The sequence below is a fragment of the Emydura macquarii genome, unplaced genomic scaffold, assembly GCF_026122565.2.
Source record: "Emydura macquarii macquarii isolate MOO-44397 ecotype Brisbane River unplaced genomic scaffold, CSIRO-AGI_Emac_v2 contig_2205, whole genome shotgun sequence".
Classification (NCBI taxonomy): domain Eukaryota; kingdom Metazoa; phylum Chordata; order Testudines; family Chelidae; genus Emydura; species Emydura macquarii.
Window position 1 is genome coordinate 9823715 of NW_027132342.1, and position 18218 is coordinate 9841932.

At 46.4% G+C, this 18218-nt stretch overlaps 1 protein-coding gene across 1 annotated transcript in view; it reads left to right on the top strand.

Moving 5' to 3' along the window:
* LOC137160648 (1-acylglycerol-3-phosphate O-acyltransferase Pnpla3-like) overlaps positions 1 to 10648 on the top strand; it is a 35818-nt gene extending 25170 nt beyond the window's left edge. Inside the window, exons 7-9 of the mRNA XM_067559339.1 lie at positions 199 to 331; positions 6009 to 6125; positions 8276 to 10648. Of these exons, the coding sequence (XP_067415440.1) occupies positions 199 to 331; positions 6009 to 6125; positions 8276 to 8567 (542 nt within the window). The 3' untranslated portion in view covers positions 8568 to 10648. The remainder of the gene's footprint in view (positions 1 to 198; positions 332 to 6008; positions 6126 to 8275) is intronic.
* Positions 10649 to 18218: the final 7570 nt, after the last annotated feature.

Genomic DNA, 18218 nt, shown 5'->3' on the forward strand with positions numbered 1-18218 from the left:
GTGTGCAACACGCAAGTGTGGGATAGATTTACACAGCCACAAATGAAATGTTCGTTTAGACGAGTCCTTAATGTTGCTTGTCAGTTGTAGAATACTAAAAGACATCTCCACTCTCTACACCTAGAATACTCATTTGAACAGTACATTCAAAACAAAAATGTATTCTAAAGGCTGTTTTAAAAAACCCTTATTTTGCAGCATTACAAGACGCTTGTAAAGAGAAGAGTGGGTTCTATGCCCAGCTTTCTAAATTCTTACCAATGAGAGTGATGTCTTATATGATACTGCCATATACACTGCCAGTGGAGTCTGCCTATTCTGTTGCTTTAAGGTGAGATTCTATTTAAGAATCATTATAGAACCCATACTTTTGGCTCGTTAAGACTGTTTATTTTTTTTCATTAATTATTTTTAAAGTTGTGAGTAACAAGCTAGCTGTGTATTGAAGTGTTCTCAAACGTACTTGAAGATTCCTAAATCCTTGAGTTCTAAGACTGTCTCTAACTTGTACATAACTTGTAGCTTATGTTCCCTTCCCCGTATTGCTTCATCTTGCAGATGTTTTCTGTGCACAACTAACAGCCTTTAATAAAAGCTTGCTAACTGAAAGATGGCTAGACAAATAGAGAAAGGGGAGATTTCTAGAATTCCACATGTACTTTCTTGTTAATATATGAAATATCTTTTAATTGTTTGATCTTAAAAAATTCTAATTTCGAATAAGCAATATCTTTTTTTTTTAAAAAAAGAGGGAGTTCTATATTTAAAGACTTTGTTTACAAAAAATCAAAGATTTCTTTTGCCCTGTTTATAACGTTCTCTCTCAGCAAGGGAGAAACTGATTATACACAAAATAAATCAGAAAGGGTCAGGTTTTTTGGTTTGGATTTTTGTTGTTTGCTAACTTTTTTCAGTTATAGTAATCCGTTATAGCAGGTATACTTCCTTCAGATTGCCTTTTAATGTGCTACCCATAGCAAAATATAACAATTTCATTTACATTAACTATCACCAGAGAATAAAGCAACCTGTATCCAGGTGTCACTTGTGTTGTAATCACTTAAAAACCAAATAAAAAATCTTTATAGTCATGCAGTCAGAGTTGCAATAAGGGTTTGTTTACATGGTTGAGACTGAGGTGTAAACTCTAGTGCATACTGGCATGTCACGCACTACAAGTTCTTTAGTGCACGGGGACATAATACTGTTTGAAACAGGACTATGTCAATGCTCACTAGGGAGCTTTCAGTGTGTTGCATGTTGTCATTAAGGACCCTGCTGATACATACTTGTGTGCATTAGAATTTACACCCCAGTTGGTGCATACCATGTGGGCAAGCCCTTACACCTCACTTACTTATTGAGGCAGAATTCTGCCCTTGGAGTCCAAACATATTTTACAACCCACATAGCCTGTGTATCTCTGACATAAGTCAAAGAAATTAAGTTGTCCCAAGGTCTTAAACTGCAGTAGCATGGAGTACATCCCAGTGCATAAACAGCAGAACCTCATCACAATAACTCTCTAAAGAAAATATTGTAAGGGACTAGGAAGAAAATATACAGCCAAAAGTTCTTTTTCGAATGATGGTCCCTATATATATTCCATACATAGGTACACATGCACACCATGCACCTGCAGCTTAAAATTCTTCAAAGCACTGTCTACTGGCCCGCACATGCACAGCTCTCCTCATGCTCCCGGCCGAGGGTACAGGAGGCAGTGCAAATCGATGCTTCTCCAGGTCCTTCTTAGCACTCTGTAGTTTGAATCAGAATTGTGTCCTTCATGTCGTTGTGTTACCTCTAAAGAAACCATTTGTAAATAGTTGTATTCTTAGATTAATAGTTAGTAGCTAAAACGTTTATAGTACAGTATGGAGTAGTTTGTTTCCCTGGTTGGGGAACCCCTCCCTGACTCTGGGACTATTCAAGAACTGGATCCCCTGCCCTTGATCCTTCTCTGTCAATAATGAACATCAGTGCTGCCTGTACTCTCTGGGTGAGGCACATATCTTTGCAAAGTGTAGTGTCAGTCCTTCCCACACAGAACTCAAGAAGCCTGGGAGTTTTGCCTATGGAAGCACTTGATAGAGAAGGCTATGAGGCCCCTCTGTGATCTGCAGCAGGGAGACCCTCATGTATATCAGCCTCAGCTGCCCAGCAATGCTCCTCCAAGCACCTGCCTTGCTGCAGAGCCATCTACATGTAAGCTCAAGAATTCTTCTTTCAGGGCTCCCCAGGAGTAAAGGATACTGTCATGGCAAAGACAGAGCCCTGTTGAGGATTGTCCATAAAAAACACACTTTCTCCGTGAGCTAGTCCAGGTCAGGTGAGATGTCATGAATGGTACCTAAGGAGTCAGCTGTAATGAAGACCCCCCCCAGCTCCAACAAAGATCCCCAGATCGGAAGGCAAGGTGTATAAAAAGAAAGATTCACTGGTTCAGTTGTTCACCTTGGCATTGAAGCGCAAAGATAGGCATTAGCTGGTTCCATCTAAAGGTGCTGGTTCCATTGTCATTACCACTTCATCTATTAAGAACGGTCTGGTTGCTATAGAAGCACCAGATATGTCAGACTTAACTGTAGGAACCCCTGAGACACCAGGGCATAGTTATATAATGCCCGAGGATATATTCCTCTCTTATCCACGGTTTCTATTTCTTCTCAGTCTTGCCTTCCTGAGGGATGTTTTTACTCCGGAGGAGGAATCTCCATAACAGTCCCAGGAAGTTTCACCTCCAACCATCTGACAGGCATGCCCTGGTACTGATGACACCACTATAACTGATGGAGTAGTTTTTGGAATCGGAATCAGAGGAGATGGCCACACCGGTATCTCCACAGAGGCAGTTGGATGCTGATAGATAGTCGAGGCATTATGCTTGCCATTCCATTAGGTATGACCCTAGGGACCACTGGTACTCATTTCCATGGGATCCCTTGCAACCGATCAGCTCCTCTTTCTAGCCTTATTAAGCTCCCGTGAGATCCCTATAGCAGATGTCTAGGCCCCTCTCAAGTCATACTGCTCCTCTTCCTCTCACTAGCTGGGTCTGTTGGTGTATGACGGTGTAAAGAGGTAGAACCAGATCCACAGGTACCCACGGTTTCAATGGGTGCCTCTTCATCATCCTCAGATGAAGCAGTTACTCCTTCACCTTCTCTACTGGATGACCATCGCCAATACCAGGAGCTGTTGGAGTGATCAGTGACCTACAGATCCCAGGTCCAGGACCCTCAACACTGGCTCCTGGACATCTTGCAATGTCTGACTGAGGGACTGAGTAAAGTGGCCATACTCATCAAGACCATACTAGAACCAGCTAGAGCACTATGCTACACTCCAGCATCCTGTGCCCCTACACCAAAGAGGGCCAAGAAATGGTATTTCATGCTTGCTAAGGGAGCCAAATTCTTATTTTTCCCATCCCACCCCCAACTCACTTGCGGTTCAGGTGGCTGCTGAAGAGGCTCAGTTGCAGTATTAATGCGCCAGCCTGGCAAACAAAGGCTCTAAGAAACTGGACCTCCTGGGAAGGAAGGTGGTCTTCTCCACAGGATTGCAATTTCATATCGCTAACTAACAGCATTGTTAGCAAAATAAGATTTTAATACCTATTCCAGGTTTACAGACTTTATGGACAAGCTTCCCACAGAAAACAAGGCCCAATAGACAAAGCTTCTCAATAGACCACACGTGAGAGAGTCATGAGACAATCCTGAGCAAGATATTTATACAGTGGGGTACCCTGCCATAGGACCTCTTTGCATCCCAAACAAACAGAAAGTTCCCTCTCTATTGCTCCACGGGAGCCATGGGTTGCAACTCCAAGGTGATGCTCTGATGATGTCTTGGATGAATGGCCCCTGATAAGCCTTTCCTCCCATTCCCCTGCTTCCACAGGTCATAGTGAAGATATGTTATGATAAGGCCAACATCATTCTTCTAGCTCCCCACTGGTCCAGATTGTTAGAATTTCCATGAACTGTTGCCTGCCTACCAAACAGAGTTCACCTATTCTCAGATGTCCTAACCCAAGATACGGGGGGAGAGGGAAGACCAAGCATACCCAATCTGGGCTCACTTCACCTCATGGGCTGGTTTTTGGATGGGCGTCGGAAATAGAGCGCTCATGTTCAGCCCCTGTTCTCAGGTGATAAGAAAAGAGTCTGTTAGAACCTGCTATTGGGTCAAATGGAAACTCTTTCTGGTCTGGGCATGACTGTACCAACATTCCCCAGATACTCCAAGCATTCTGGTTGTTCTAGACCAGTAGTTTTCAATCATGGGGGTCCACAGACTATATCTAAGGGATCCATGAAAGCTGACTAAGAAAATAACATTTCGAATCCCAGAAAAGGTGTTCTGCTTTTCTGATCAGTCAAAAGTATGTGTATACCCCCACTTACAGGTCAAAACCCAGGCGTGTTGTCGTTACCATAGAAGCCCAGTTTAGTGCCCTTTCTCACACTGCATCAAATGCTGTGCCAAGCAGATGCAATATTTATAGTTGAATTCTGTTCGGTCAGTTTTCAGTCTAAGACTTCTATGGCAGGGGTCTGTGGCCCACAGGTTGAATTTCTAAAAGGATTCACACCTCTAAATTTTTTTAGGGGTCTGCAAATGACAAAAGGTTGCAAACCACTACTCTAGACTACCTCTTATCCCTGCAGACTTCAGATCTCTCTGTTAGTTTGCTACAAGAACACCAAGCAGCAATTAGTGCCTTTCTTCCTCTGGTGGAAGCATGCTGTGTTTCTGCTCACCCAGCTACAGTACAATTCATGAAAGGCCTGATCAAGACCTTCTAACCAGTGTTTAAATCTACCCCTCAGTGGGATCTTAACCTTGTCCTGTCCAGGCTCACTAGTCCACCTTTTGAATCCATGGCCACTTGAACCATGCTCCAGCTGTCCATGGAAGTGGTGTTCTTAGTAACTATTACCTCAGCTAGGAGGGTCAGCAAGCTCAAAGCCATCATGGTGGACCCTTGTTATATGGTGTTTCACAAAGAAAAGGTTTTTTTCAATTACATTACAAGTTTTTCCTCAAGATTGTTTCTGAGTTCCACATCTATCAAATGATACTTGTATTTTTCCTGAAACCCCACGCTTCCTTTGAAAACAAGAGACTTCACTCCCTTGATGTCTAGCGTGCCCTGAGCGTTCTTCCAGCAAAGAACCAAATCATTTAGGAAATCACCAAGATTCTTCGTTGCCATACCAGAGAGGTCGCATGGGCAAGCCATATCTTCCCAGAGGATTTCAGAATGGGTCTCTGGATGTATCTTAGACTGCTACAAGATAGTAAACATTCCTCCTTCACTCCACGCAAGTACAGGCTGCCTACATGGTATCCCTGCCAGACATTCCATTGAAGGACATCTCTAGAACAGCCACCTGGGGTTTGATCCACATGTTCACAACTCACTGTACCCTAGTTTTGGCTGTGGCTGTGGATGTAGTGGTAGGAACAGCTATATTGCAAGCATCTTTACTACCAGCAGCTTCCTCGCACCCACCTCTGGTTTGAACAATGCTTGTCAATCACCCAGGTGTGGAATACACATAGGGACCATCACTCAAAGAAGTGGAGGTTACTTATTGTAACTGGAAGTTCTTCAAGATGTGTGGCCCTTATCTGCATTCCACTACCTGTCTTCCATCCCCTCTGCTTTGGATCCTGTTGGATTTATAAGAGGAGGAAGTGAAAAGATGTTGATCTTCTCCCCGCCTTCAATTGTCTCTTAATACCCTTGGCTGGGAGCATGAGGAGAGTTACTGTGCATGTGCAGGCCAGTGGACGCTGCTTTGAAGAATTTCCAGAGTCGGTCGCATAGGGACCACACTTCTCAAAGAACCTCCAGTTAGAGTAAATAACTTCCATATTAGCTGGAGGGCGGGGATTATGCGTGTGTGTGTTAGTTTGTATTCCAGAACTCATATGGCACTTTCAATGTAAATTTAGGGTTGCTGAAACACTTTATTTTTTGATGACTGCAGGTTAGTACACTGGTTTCCTGATATCCCTGATGATGTGCAATGGATGCAGGGACAACTACGTCGGATTGTTAGTACAGTTTATTCTCGGGCAAGAAATAAGATATTCCGTACATCCAGGTAACTCGTGCTGCTGTGTTCAAACTGATTGATTTCTTTTACATTTATGTTACCAGTCAAAACAAAATGTAGCATAATTATTAATACTCTGTTACAAGCTGTTAGTAGATTATTTCAAGGGTAAGTAGAAATTTATTTCACAGAGAAAGCCCTGTTCTCTCTGTGTTTCAGTATACTGACTAAGGATTGTTTTTCCTTTCTCTCTTCATTAGACCTGGTATCAATCACAATGTTCAGTGATCAAGAGTTTTCTTCAGTAAATAGCTTCATGCTCTTTCCTCAGGACTAATAATAGCTGAGGCAATTGCAGCAAGGACTTGTAGTGCCTATTTTTCTAGATTCACCTTTCTCTTTCCTGCATCTACCACCCTAGCTTCTTTCTTTCCTCAGTCTTTTCTCTGCCTCTGCAGATGGACTCTCATCAGAAGAGAGTCCTTCAATGTCTTGCTTTTACCTGCACTGTGATGAACATCAGACAGTGGGAAGTATCTAGAACTCCTTCATATTGTCTTCAGAGGGGTGGACAGCCCAGCTAGTGTGGACCTCTTTTCTCTGGCCATCACTGCTGGAATGGAACATCAGACCAAGCAACTTTATCTAGGTGCAGGGATAAAGAGCTGCTGACTGGGAAGTAGGACAATTGTGGGGAGGAACATGAAAATCCTGTCCCCAGAGAAACTGGGAGCTACTGAGGGATTCTGGTAGCTAGTGGGGAAATAAGCTGTGTTCTTGTAAACCTCCTGACAGCTTCTAGAGCTGGGTTTCATACTCAACAGGGGCTTTCTCAGGGTACTTTACCCATGGATAGCTTGCCTGCTGATTCTAGTCCAGTTTTTCTGAATAGACCATCAGATTTCCAGCTTTGATACACCACACCACCTCCTCATAGCAATCCTAAGTCTGATGCATGCAAATCCACTTTAAAAAAAGAAGCACGTTGTAGAGGAGGATTCAGAGGGAGGCAGCCAATGGATCTATCAGATGCCATTCCATTGCTTGAAACTACAGTTTCCCTCCCATCTTTAAAATAAGTATAAAAAGGAAAATCCTGGTTCTGCTCCTCCTTCGCTTTGGCTGACTCTGTTCTGATGATGAGTTCTTAAAGCTCTAGTTTCTGGCATCCTGGGGTAACTTTCTCTTGTGGGATTCTGAATTCCTGTTTGAATTAATTGATTTTTCTGCCTCTCGCACCAACTGACAATATTTCTTCCATAAATTTCTACTTTTTCTTTTTCTCCTCTTCCTCCTTAAGACAACAAGCCCTACCTTTCAATTCTCAGTAGAAGTCAGAATTTCATGGGAATTTGTGCTGTTAGGGAACTTAACACGGTCCCCAAATTTTAACTCTGTAGTTAGTGTTTCTTGGCACATCCAAATTTCAGCTAATAAAGTAGTCATCAAAGTAAAGAGTCTCCAGGAGGGAGGAGGAATTTAAAGGAAAATAGTACTAAATATATTTGGTGTTTGACTGTCCTTTGTCTGAGGAAAGAGGAATAATGTTCTGATTGTGAACTACTGTTCTAAAATGTAGGAAACTAACAGGTTTTGTTAGAATTGGTAGCATTTTAACTACTGCCTGAATAAGGAATAGAAACCCTGTCTGTAAGCATAGAACTTGTATAACTGTGTGTAAATTGAAACTACATAAATTGTTTATAGGAAATCAATTTAAAATGACTATTCTGTAAACAAATTAATGCTGATACTTAACTTTTTTTTTTTAAATAATAGAGGTAGGTAACAGACTTCACAGCATTTTATCACTGCAGATTGTCCTCTAGTTGCCTAATAGGGAGACTTGGTCACCTATTGACCATCCTTGATTTCATTCAATAGCACTGGAGAGGAGTTGTATAAATTTTGCTTCAATGATAGAGGTTATCGGGTCATCCCAGTGACTTTCTTCATACAACCTTTCCATACTTGAGTTGTATCACGTTTCAAAACAGTGGTCACCCCTGCAGGAAGTGCTCCATTCAAGTTCAGACTTTTGATGCCTTATTTTCTGTTTTCCCTGGGAGAAGCTGTAATGTCATCTAAGTTTTCTTGCACATAGGAAAAACCCCTATTCCATCACCCCTTGAACTGAAACAGAAACCTCGCTAAAATATTGCTAATAGATATTTGTTTTTGTTTTTCCCCCCACACAGTAAAGAGAGCTATGCATCACTAAGAAAATGTCAGACTGTCCCACCTAATGTAGAGTTACATTCTCCCTACTGCCATTCTAAAGTGCCCCACTCTTCTGCAGACCTTGAAGGTTTGCTCTGGGATTTTCCATATGGCAGAGACTCAACAAGGAAGCAAATTTCTATTGGTATAAAGGGACTCTCAGACTCTGATTCTCATCCTACTTTCTTCATGAATTCTGAAGAATCTGGCTTGGAAATGGATTTTGACTCCTCCTCAGACAAGAGTTTCCAAACTGCCTCAGAAGATTAATTTTGAAAATTCTGAAATCCAGCTACCAGCGAAGGTTAAATCGTGTGAAGCAAACTCATTCTTCCATATTGCCAACAAGTACTGGAATACTGTTTTGTTTACAGCTGAATGACAAATTGCCTCTGGGGCCTTTACAACGCTAAGGATTATACAAACAGTTGTCACTGTACTTTGTAACAGTCACATTCTTGTTAATGTATTAAACCAACAGTTTCATGTCAAAATTACAATAGAACAATATCTAGAAAAAGATTTCACTCTAAGCTACCTGTAATTAAAAAGCAACATAAAATCAAACCCTATAAATGGCTTGTTCAAAACTAAAACAAGCATTTATAGAAAAACATTTAAAAGGCATCATTTAAAACAAATATTTGTATAGTGTTTTTAGATTAATTTTTAGCACTGGCATGAAAATCAGACAACTTGTACTTTATAAAGAGAAGTGTACATAAGGAACTTTTGAGGGCCTCCAATATCTGTGTTTGTTTGTTTTTTGCCTTACGTTTACATGTACTGTTTTGTAGAAAACTGCCACCAACTTCCATTACATACTCTAACATACAATTCATACTCTAATCCAAATTCTCTTCCATCCCCATCAAGCTTATCTAGAGGTGATGCGTTAACAAGTTTTACTAAGTGCCTCTTTTCCTTAAGTATTGAGAAGGAAAAAAGTCACAAGAAGTGGGCCGCATTCAGCCGTAAGTGTTGATGGGCACAACTCTATTGACTTCAGTGGAGTGCATGCTTGGCAAGGGCTTATTTAAAAACATTAGTTCAAATTAAATTATTTAAAAAAGAAAAATAGCTACAGTGGTGTCTTTTGAAAAGACTATCACTGAATGGAGATATAGAGAAAACAATGAAGTTGTCACAATACAACCATCGCAAAACATCTTTGACATTACATTATGACACTGAGCAGTGTCAGGTTCATGCTCTGATTTGTGGATTATATACATTATCTTCTGTAAAACAGAATAGGAGGCTTTCTTTATTGCTTGGATGAGCAGAAAGGGGATCCCAGTGATTCCATTCTGTTTGTTTGGCACTTCTTGTGCTAATTTACCACAAGCAATGTGGGGAAATTTCCTAACATCTGTGCCCTTCTTGAGATCAGAAAAGAATAAAACAAGCTCAACACAAATGTATTCGTGGTGTACCATAAAGAGCTGCATGCAGGTCTAAATCCACAATTTAAAAAAAAATCAACTCCCCTGCCCTTTCCCCCCAAAACCTTAAGTCCTATCTACACTGAAATTTGTAAGTGTATAAAAATTATTCTCTATGAAGGTGCCATTGTGGTTTCAAATATCAGTATAGACAGGGCCTTAAATTAAGTATCTTATGAACTCATCTGACAAAACTCTAATAGTAATGAATATAATTAATAAACCACTGTTTTAATGATAAAATAAGTTTCCTTTTTTTAGTAATGTTTTGGGCTAATGATGGTTTTTAAAAAAATTATAAATGGAAGTAACCTCTTGTAGCTTGTATGAAAGAGACTTAGCCTTTAAGGGCCAAATGCTATTTCCAGTATGGTGTGTAAATTTGGAGTAAGTCAGCTGTACTCCAGGGAGAAGAGAAAGCTCTCTCAAGTATTTACTGGGAGCAACTGTAAAGAAAACTAGCTGCAGATGGAAGGGAGAAGAATTATTTTTTGATAAGAGTATTAGTGTAAATTTTTAATATCTCCAGGTCTTTGAGTTGTCAGAACATTAACTTGCCCAACCTGAAATAAATGTTAAACAGTTCTTTAGGTTTTCAAAGAAAATTCACAACTGAAAGTGCTACATCTAAGAATAAACTTAAATTAAAAGGCTTTTAAAAATTGTTAAAATGTTGTAAAACTATAATGTATTTCCCCCATAAAGTATTGAAGCATTTTTATATTGTACATAATCATTTTTATATCTTTGGTGCTATTTCACTTGAAAAAGTGGTTCTTGATTTTTGTTGTTGGACTCTTACATGTTTTTGATTCTGCAGGGTGACCTGTTAAAAGAAAAATATTGTTATAACCACTCATTTTTATTTCAAAAAATAAAATAAGCAGTGGTTCTATATAGTCTCACTTGTAATGGCAAATTGATGTTATGGAGTGTATTTTTTTTTCTTTCTTGTCATGTTCCAGAACATACTGCTTGGTAGATTATTTTAATGTCTTCTTTGAGATGATGATAATTAGGCTACAATTCTACAGAGACTTACAAACATATATGAGAAAACAATTGATTTCAATGGGTCTAATACACATTCATAAGTCTTTGCAGGATTGTGGGCTGCATTTCCTGCAACACACTTCTCTTCCCCCCTATTTAATTGGTTTTACAGATTTTCTGTTCAAAATCAGAGTGGAGTCTTCAAAATAGTAAGAAAATACGTAAAAAGCTACTGAAATTCTCAAATTATGGTTAAAAACTACACAATTATATCAAGTATTGTAGACAGCTATTTTTTTTCAGTCAGTGGATAAGGCCAAGTTACAAATAATCAGTCTTGTTTCAAACATAGTATAGGAAAATGCACTTTACTAGGGTTGATACTATAAATTTTCTAACAGAATCTGGAGCTTGGTTTGGAAAATGATAGAGCAGATAATTCCTTTTAATCCTTGTTGTCCCTTTGCTAAAGTCTTTTCCTTTTCTTGTAACACTGTTGTCAAGATCTCTGAAATTCTATTTTGCTAATCATGTACAGTAGAACTTCAGATTTATGAACACCAGAGTTACAAACTGAATGGTCAACCACACACCTCATTTGGTAACGGAATTATGCAATCAAGCAGCAGTAGAGACCCCCCCCAAAAATACAATACTGAACTATGTTAAATGTAAACTACTAAAAAAAAGGGGGAAAGTTAAAGATTTGAAAAGGGAAGGAAAGTGTTCTACTTCGAGTGATTTCTCATGTCCATTCCACTATAGGTGAGTGCACGCCACTGTGCACGGTTCCCGGAACTTTTTTCCCCTTAGCAGAACCCATAAGGTCGGCTCTAGTGCCCCCTGGAGTGCTACGCACATGCTGTGGTACATGAGGCACTGCCGACTCCACGGCCCCTCAGTTTCTTTCCGCCCGTGAAGGTTGCATGGAACTAGCCTTGCTCTCTGCAAGTGCCATTCCCCTTTGTTATTCAAAGTACTTTAGTTAGCTTTAAGTAGTTGTTAAGTAGTACAGTTAGATAAGAAGTCTCTCAGGGACTTGGAGTGGTCAGGCTATGCCCCCAGCTGCCTGAGTTTAGCCACCCCCACCATCAGTACCTTAAGTGCCTGGGGAGAAAGCATACAGGAAAGACAAGTGTAAGATATGCAGGGCTTTTAACCATGGGCTCAGAAGGACAGCAAGATTAGGTTAAAAGCCTTGCTCTTATGGAGGAGCACTCCACCCAGCATCTGAGACGTCTAGCTCCACTTAGGCACCGAGCGTCATCTCGGTGCAGAGGTCACCGCTGGCACCGGACTCGACTCGGCACCAAGCAGCGGTGCTGACGGAGACGAGAGTGCATGGAGCGCGGACGCTCCACTGCGCCGTGGGTACGGGCAGAGTCGAGGGCAGAGATGCACCAGCCATGGCCTGTAGAGTCCTCTCCAGTGCCTGCATCTCTGAGCAGGGAGCTTCACCCGATTCCTGGGAGTGAGAGAGTGTCCCTGCCGATGCCATCGACTCCGGAGGTTCTCTCCTCGAGTGATTGCTCATATGCATTCCAATATAGGTGAGTGCGCGCCCCGTGCACGAGCCTCCGGAAGCTTTTCTGCCCCTAGCAACCCCCTGCGGGTCGGCTCCTGTGCCCCCTGGAGTGCCGCGCTCATGTCGCGGTATGTAGGGCACTGCCGACCCTGCGGCCCCCAGTTCCTTCTTTCTGCCCGTGACGGTCTTTGGAACGCTGCCCCTTGCTCAATTGCAAGTAGCAATCTCCACTTAGTTAGTTTAGAAAGTTCAGTTTTTTATAGTAGTTTTATAGTAAAAAAAAAAAAAAAAAAAAAAAAAGTTAGTTGTTTTTAGTTAAAATAGTATAGTTAGCCCTTAGGGGCTTGACGGAGCCATGCCGGGCTCCACGGGGTTCAAAGCCTGTGCCGCTTGTTTGAAGGCTTTTCCGGTCAGCGACCCGCATGACTGCTGCCTCCGATGCCTGGGGGAGCTGCATCGGAAGGACAAATGTAGAATTTGTAACTTTAAACCTTTAAACCCAGGACTCAAAAGGAGCGCGATGCCCGCCTCAGGACTATTCTAATGGAGTTGGCGCTTCGTCCTGTCTCCGAGCCCTCCGGGTCGCCGACGGCACCGAGTGTTTCGTCGGCACACAGCGCTCCCCCGGCACCGACCTCGGTACCGATACACAAGGTACCGAAGAAAAAGAAACGGCCAGAGGCCGTGTCCATGGACTCCCCCCTGCGACCGGTACAGCAGGGGGTGCCGCAGGAGATGCCCCAGCCACGTGCCGTTGAAACAGCTCCGGCACCGGCATCTCCGCACAGCGAGCCTCCCCCGACCCCAGGGGGTGGGGGAGCGCCCCTGCAGGGGCCGTCGACGCCGGAGGCGTTTGCAGCGGCACGCACCCTCATGGCCATGCCTACGCCTCCGTCCCCCCCTCGGCCGAGGGCGTCAGGGACAGTGTCTCGGGGTAGACCCGTGCTGGGTTACCCCGGTGGGCAGAGGAGACAAGGATCAACGTCTCCCCCCAGACGGTCGAGGAAGGGGGAAAAGGGAACTCCCCCTCCTCACTCCGACCACAGGTCGTTGAGCACCTCGACACCGCAGCACCAAGAGCGGTCCAGAGGTTCTGGGAGCAGCCGCTCCAGCTCAGGTGACAGGTCATCGGTGTCCCGGCACCGTCCTACCACCAGCTATGCGGCACCGAGGGAGACTGAATACCTTCCTCGATCCTCGGTGCGCAGCTCCTGGCACCGGTTGACCTCGCCCAAGGACGCCAGGCACCGCTCCCGTTCTTGGCACCGGTCCTGTTCACCTGCGGCGCCAAGACCTTCGGCGCGCTCATGCGAGCACCGTTCCCAATCCTCGGTGCGCAGCCCGGTGCGGATCCCGGTGCCGCAAATGACCAAAGCACCTCGGCACCGGTCTAGATCCCCGGATCGTACTCGCGCTCAGTCCCGGGAAACTAGACACCGTTCCCAGTCCCTTAGCAGCCATCGCTACACAGCTGCTCCTGAGCCCCACCGTCGCCGCTCGACATCGAGAACGACTAGCCCTGCACGCAGCCCGGTGCGGCCCTCAGCACCGCACAGTTTGGCACCGAGAGATTCTCCGGCACCGCATCACGATAGAGGGCGCAGTCGCGAGTGGGACCGCCCCAGGTCTCCGGCAGATAATCGCCATAAGACCAAGAGGGCCCGGGGGCACTCATCCACCAGCTCCAGCCGGTCACTCCCCCGATGTCACCGTAGATACCGTCGCGGCCGCTCCCGATCATCCCGGAGCAGATCTCTGCCTGATCGGGATAGGGATCGGACAAAGCGCCCTAGATCGCGCAGTCCGGCACCTCGCGGGCCTGGTTCATATATGGCACCGGGAACGGTGCTGACCTGGGTACAAGGGCCCTGGCAATGGCCCTATTGGGGCCCGTGGCCGCAACAAACGACCCAGGGCACAGCGTCAGCTCCTTCAGTGGCAGCCCAACCGCCACCCCCGCCTCCCAGCCAGGACAAGGCACAAACTTCAGATGAAGAGTCTGACCCCATGGAGGGTCCCTCCACGGGTCCCCTCCAACAGTCCTCCTCCTCTTCCCCCCCGGACACTACATCCAGGGACCAGAGAACCCCGCTTTCTGATTTTAAAACCCATCAGGAATTACTAAAGAGGATGGCTGACAATCTGCAAATTGACCTCAAGGAACTTTCAGAGGAGGAGGACCCTCTCTTTGGGGTTTCAGGTTCAGCGGGACCTTCCCGGGTCGCGCTCCCAGTTCATGACCGGGTTCTTAAGCTGGTCAAGCCCCTCTGGGAGACTCCTGCCTCGGTAGCTGCCACCTCTAAAACAGCTGAGCACAAATATTACGTCCCCCCTCAAGGGTTTGAATACCTATATAATCATCCTCCCCCAGGGTCGCTGGTTGTTGATGCTGTCAACCAAAGGGACAGACAAGGTGCCCAGTCGAACACTCCCAAAAATAAGGAGAACAGAAAATTAGATCTCTTTGGGAGAAAAATGTATTCGACTGCATCTTTGCAACTACGCATAGCAAACCACCAAGCGCTCCTTGGCAGATATAACTTGAATCTCTGGGCTTCCCTCCAGAGGATCCTTCGCGCGTTGCCACAAGACCTGGCGGAGGATTACAACACCATTCTCCAGGAGGGCGCGACAGTTGCAGGAGCCGGTCTCCAATCCGCCAGCGACGCCACTGATGCGGCAAGGAGGGCCATGGCATCTGGAATAGTCATGCAACGATCTGCTTGGCTACAATCCTCCGGTCTGTCGCCGGAAGTTCAGCAGGCCATCCAAGATCTGCCCTTTGACGGCATAGGCCTGTTTTCAGATAAAACAGACAATAAACTCCATGCCTTAAAGGACTCTAGGGCCACCCTGAAGTCATTAGGCCTGTATGTGCCGCAGGCCACAAGGCGCCAGGGCAAACAGCGCCCTCAAAGGCAGCAGCAGCCTGTCCCCAGACTGCCTCCTCGGCCTGCCCAGCCAAGGAGGGGCCGAGATCGCTTTAGGCAGGCTAACCGCAGAGACCGCCAAGGCCCTGCAGGGAGCTCCCAGCAAGGCCAGCAAAAGAACAATAAGCAGTCCTTTTGATGGGACGCTCGAGGGCGGCTCTCTCCCCATCCCATTGGATCCCACTTTACCTTTCGCAGACAGACTGCGCCCATTCTTCCGAGAGTGGCAGAGGATAACCTCGGACCGCTGGGTACTCAGCGTGGTGAAACGGGGTTATGCCCTCCAACTCTCAGCATTCCCACCGGACTTTCCCCCTACCCCGTCCCTCTTCAGGGACCCCTCTCACGAGCTACTCCTCGTCCAGGAGGTGCACTCTCTCCTCCTCCTCGGGGCGGTAGAGGAAGTTCCTCCTATGGAAAGGGGCAGGGGGTTCTATTCCCGGTATTTCCTTATTCCCAAGGCAAAGGGAGGCCTATTCTGGACCTTCGTCGTCTGAACAAGTTTATCAGGCACCTCAAATTCCGTATGGTCTCCCTAGCCTCTATTATTCCTGCTCTGGATCCAGGGGATTGGTATGCTGCCCTCGATTTAAAAGACGCCTATTTCCATATCTCTATCCTCCCTGGCCACAGGCGTTTTCTCCGCTTTATGGTAGCGGGTGCCCACTACCAATTCTCGGCCCTCCCCTTTGGCCTCTCCTCAGCGCCCAGGGTCTTCACAAAATGCATGGCGGTGGTAGCGGCCCACCTCCGGCGCAGAGGTGTCCAGATCTTCCCCTACCTCGATGATTGGTTAATACGAGGAAGATCCAGAGTCCATGTACAGAACAGCCTGGCCCTAACTTGCGCGACATGCACCAAACTGGGGCTGCTCATCAACGAGCAGAAGTCCACACTCACCCCGGTGCAGCGCATGGACTTTATTGGGGCTACCCTCGATGCGGTTCCTCCCACTGCCTCAATTCCAGACCATGACCGCCATAATTTCGGAATTACACAGGTCCCCCACAACAACAGTCAGACATTGCCTTCAGCTGTTGGGACACATGGCGGCATGCACATATGTGGTGAGGTTAGCTCGCCTCAAACTCAGGCCTCTCCAAGGTTGGTTGACTTCTGTATATGCCCCATCCAGACATTCACTCTCCAAGGTGGTCACTATCCCAGCCCAGGTACTTGCATCCCTCAACTGGTGGACAGACCCGAGGGAAGTACTGCGGGGGGTTCCCTTTGCAGAATTGACCCCCTCTATAACGCTAATAACAGACGCTTCAGACGTGGGCTGGGGAGCCCACATGAGCTGCGACCTCAGCACGCAGGGTCTATGGTCGCCTCACGAATTGCACCTCCACATCAATGTCAGGGATCTCCGGGCTGTCCGGCTGGCCTGCAAGGTGTTCCTCAGGTTCCTAACGGGCAGGGTGGTGCATGTCCTCACGGACAATACGGCAGCCATGTTTTATATAAACAGGCAAGGGGGGGCACGCTCCTCGGCCCTATGCCAGGAAGCCATACAACTATGGGACCTTGCAGTGAGGCATGATTTTCATCTATCTGCCTCTCACCTCCCTGGGGTCAGGAACGATGAGGCGGACCGCCTCAGCAGGTCATTCTTACCCCGCCACGACTGGTCGCTTCACTGGGGGGTGGCAACTTTTCTCTTCCACAAGTAGGGTGTTCCCCAACTAGATCTGTTTGCCTCAGCGTGGAACAAGAAGTGCCCGAGGTTCTGCTCGCTCCGGGGGCGCGAGCAGGGCTCCCTCTCGGACGTCTTCTTAATAGACTGGACGGGGCCCCTAATGTATGCATTTCCCCCCGTTCCGCTACTTCCCAAAGTACTTTTGAAAGTCAAGAGAGACAAAGCGGACGTCATTTTGCACCAGCCTGGCCCTGACAACACTGGTTCAGTATGCTGCTTGACCTGTCCATAGCCGAGCCAATACCGCTTCCGAAACGCTACGACCTCCTCTCCCAGGACCAGGGTCGCCTTCTGCACCCGGACCTAGACTCCCTCCACCTGACCGCCTGGAGGCTCTGTGATTGACGGAGGGAGAGAGAGCCTGCTCAGCACAAGTTCAGCAGGTCCTGCTGGGAAGCAGGAAGCCTTCCACTCAGGTGTTGTATAAGGCTAAATGGAAGTGCTTTACCTTTTGGGCGGAGTCCCGGGGTATCTTGCCCAGCTCTTCGCCCATTCAGGCGATCCTAGAGTACCTGCTACACTTAAAGATGCAGGGCCTGGCATTGGCCGCCCTGAGAGTACACCTGGCGGCCATCTCGGCCTTTCACCGGCCAATGGAAGGGAGGTCTATCTTCTCTCACCCTATGTCCTGTAGGTTTCTTAAGGGGATAGAGAGACTGTATCCGCAGGTCCGTGACCCGGTACCTCTCTGGGACCTGAACTTGGTTCTCTCCATATTAATGGGACCCCCCTTTGAGCCCATGGCTACATGCCCTTTGCTCGTCCTTTCCTGGAAGGTGGCCTTCCTAGTAGCCATTACATCGGCCACAAGGGTCTCCGAGTTAAGAGCTTTGACCTCGGAACCCCCCTACACGGTCTTCTATAAAGACAAAGTGAGGCTGAGACCCCACCCAGCATTCCTACCTAAGGTGGTGTCTCAGTTTCACTGTAACCAAGACATCTTCCTCCCCGTGTTTTTTCCTAAACCACACGGATCGGAGGTCGAGCAGAGATGGCATTCGTTGGACGTCAGATGGGCCCTGGCCTATTATATTGATCGCACAAGGCCATTCAGGAGATCAACCCAACTGTTCGTGGCAGTCGCGGACAGAATGAAAGGCTTACCTGTCTCTACCCAACGCATCTCTGCATGGATCACCGCCTGCATACGTACCTGTTACGATCAGGCGAAGGTGCCGCTTCTGGGGACCGTAACGGCACACTCGACCAGAGCCCAGGCCTCATCGGCGGCCTTCCTGGAGCACGTGCCACTGCTGGACATCTGCAGGGCAGCGACCTGGTCATCAATCCACACCTTCTCATCTCATTACGCCATCGTACAACAGGCGA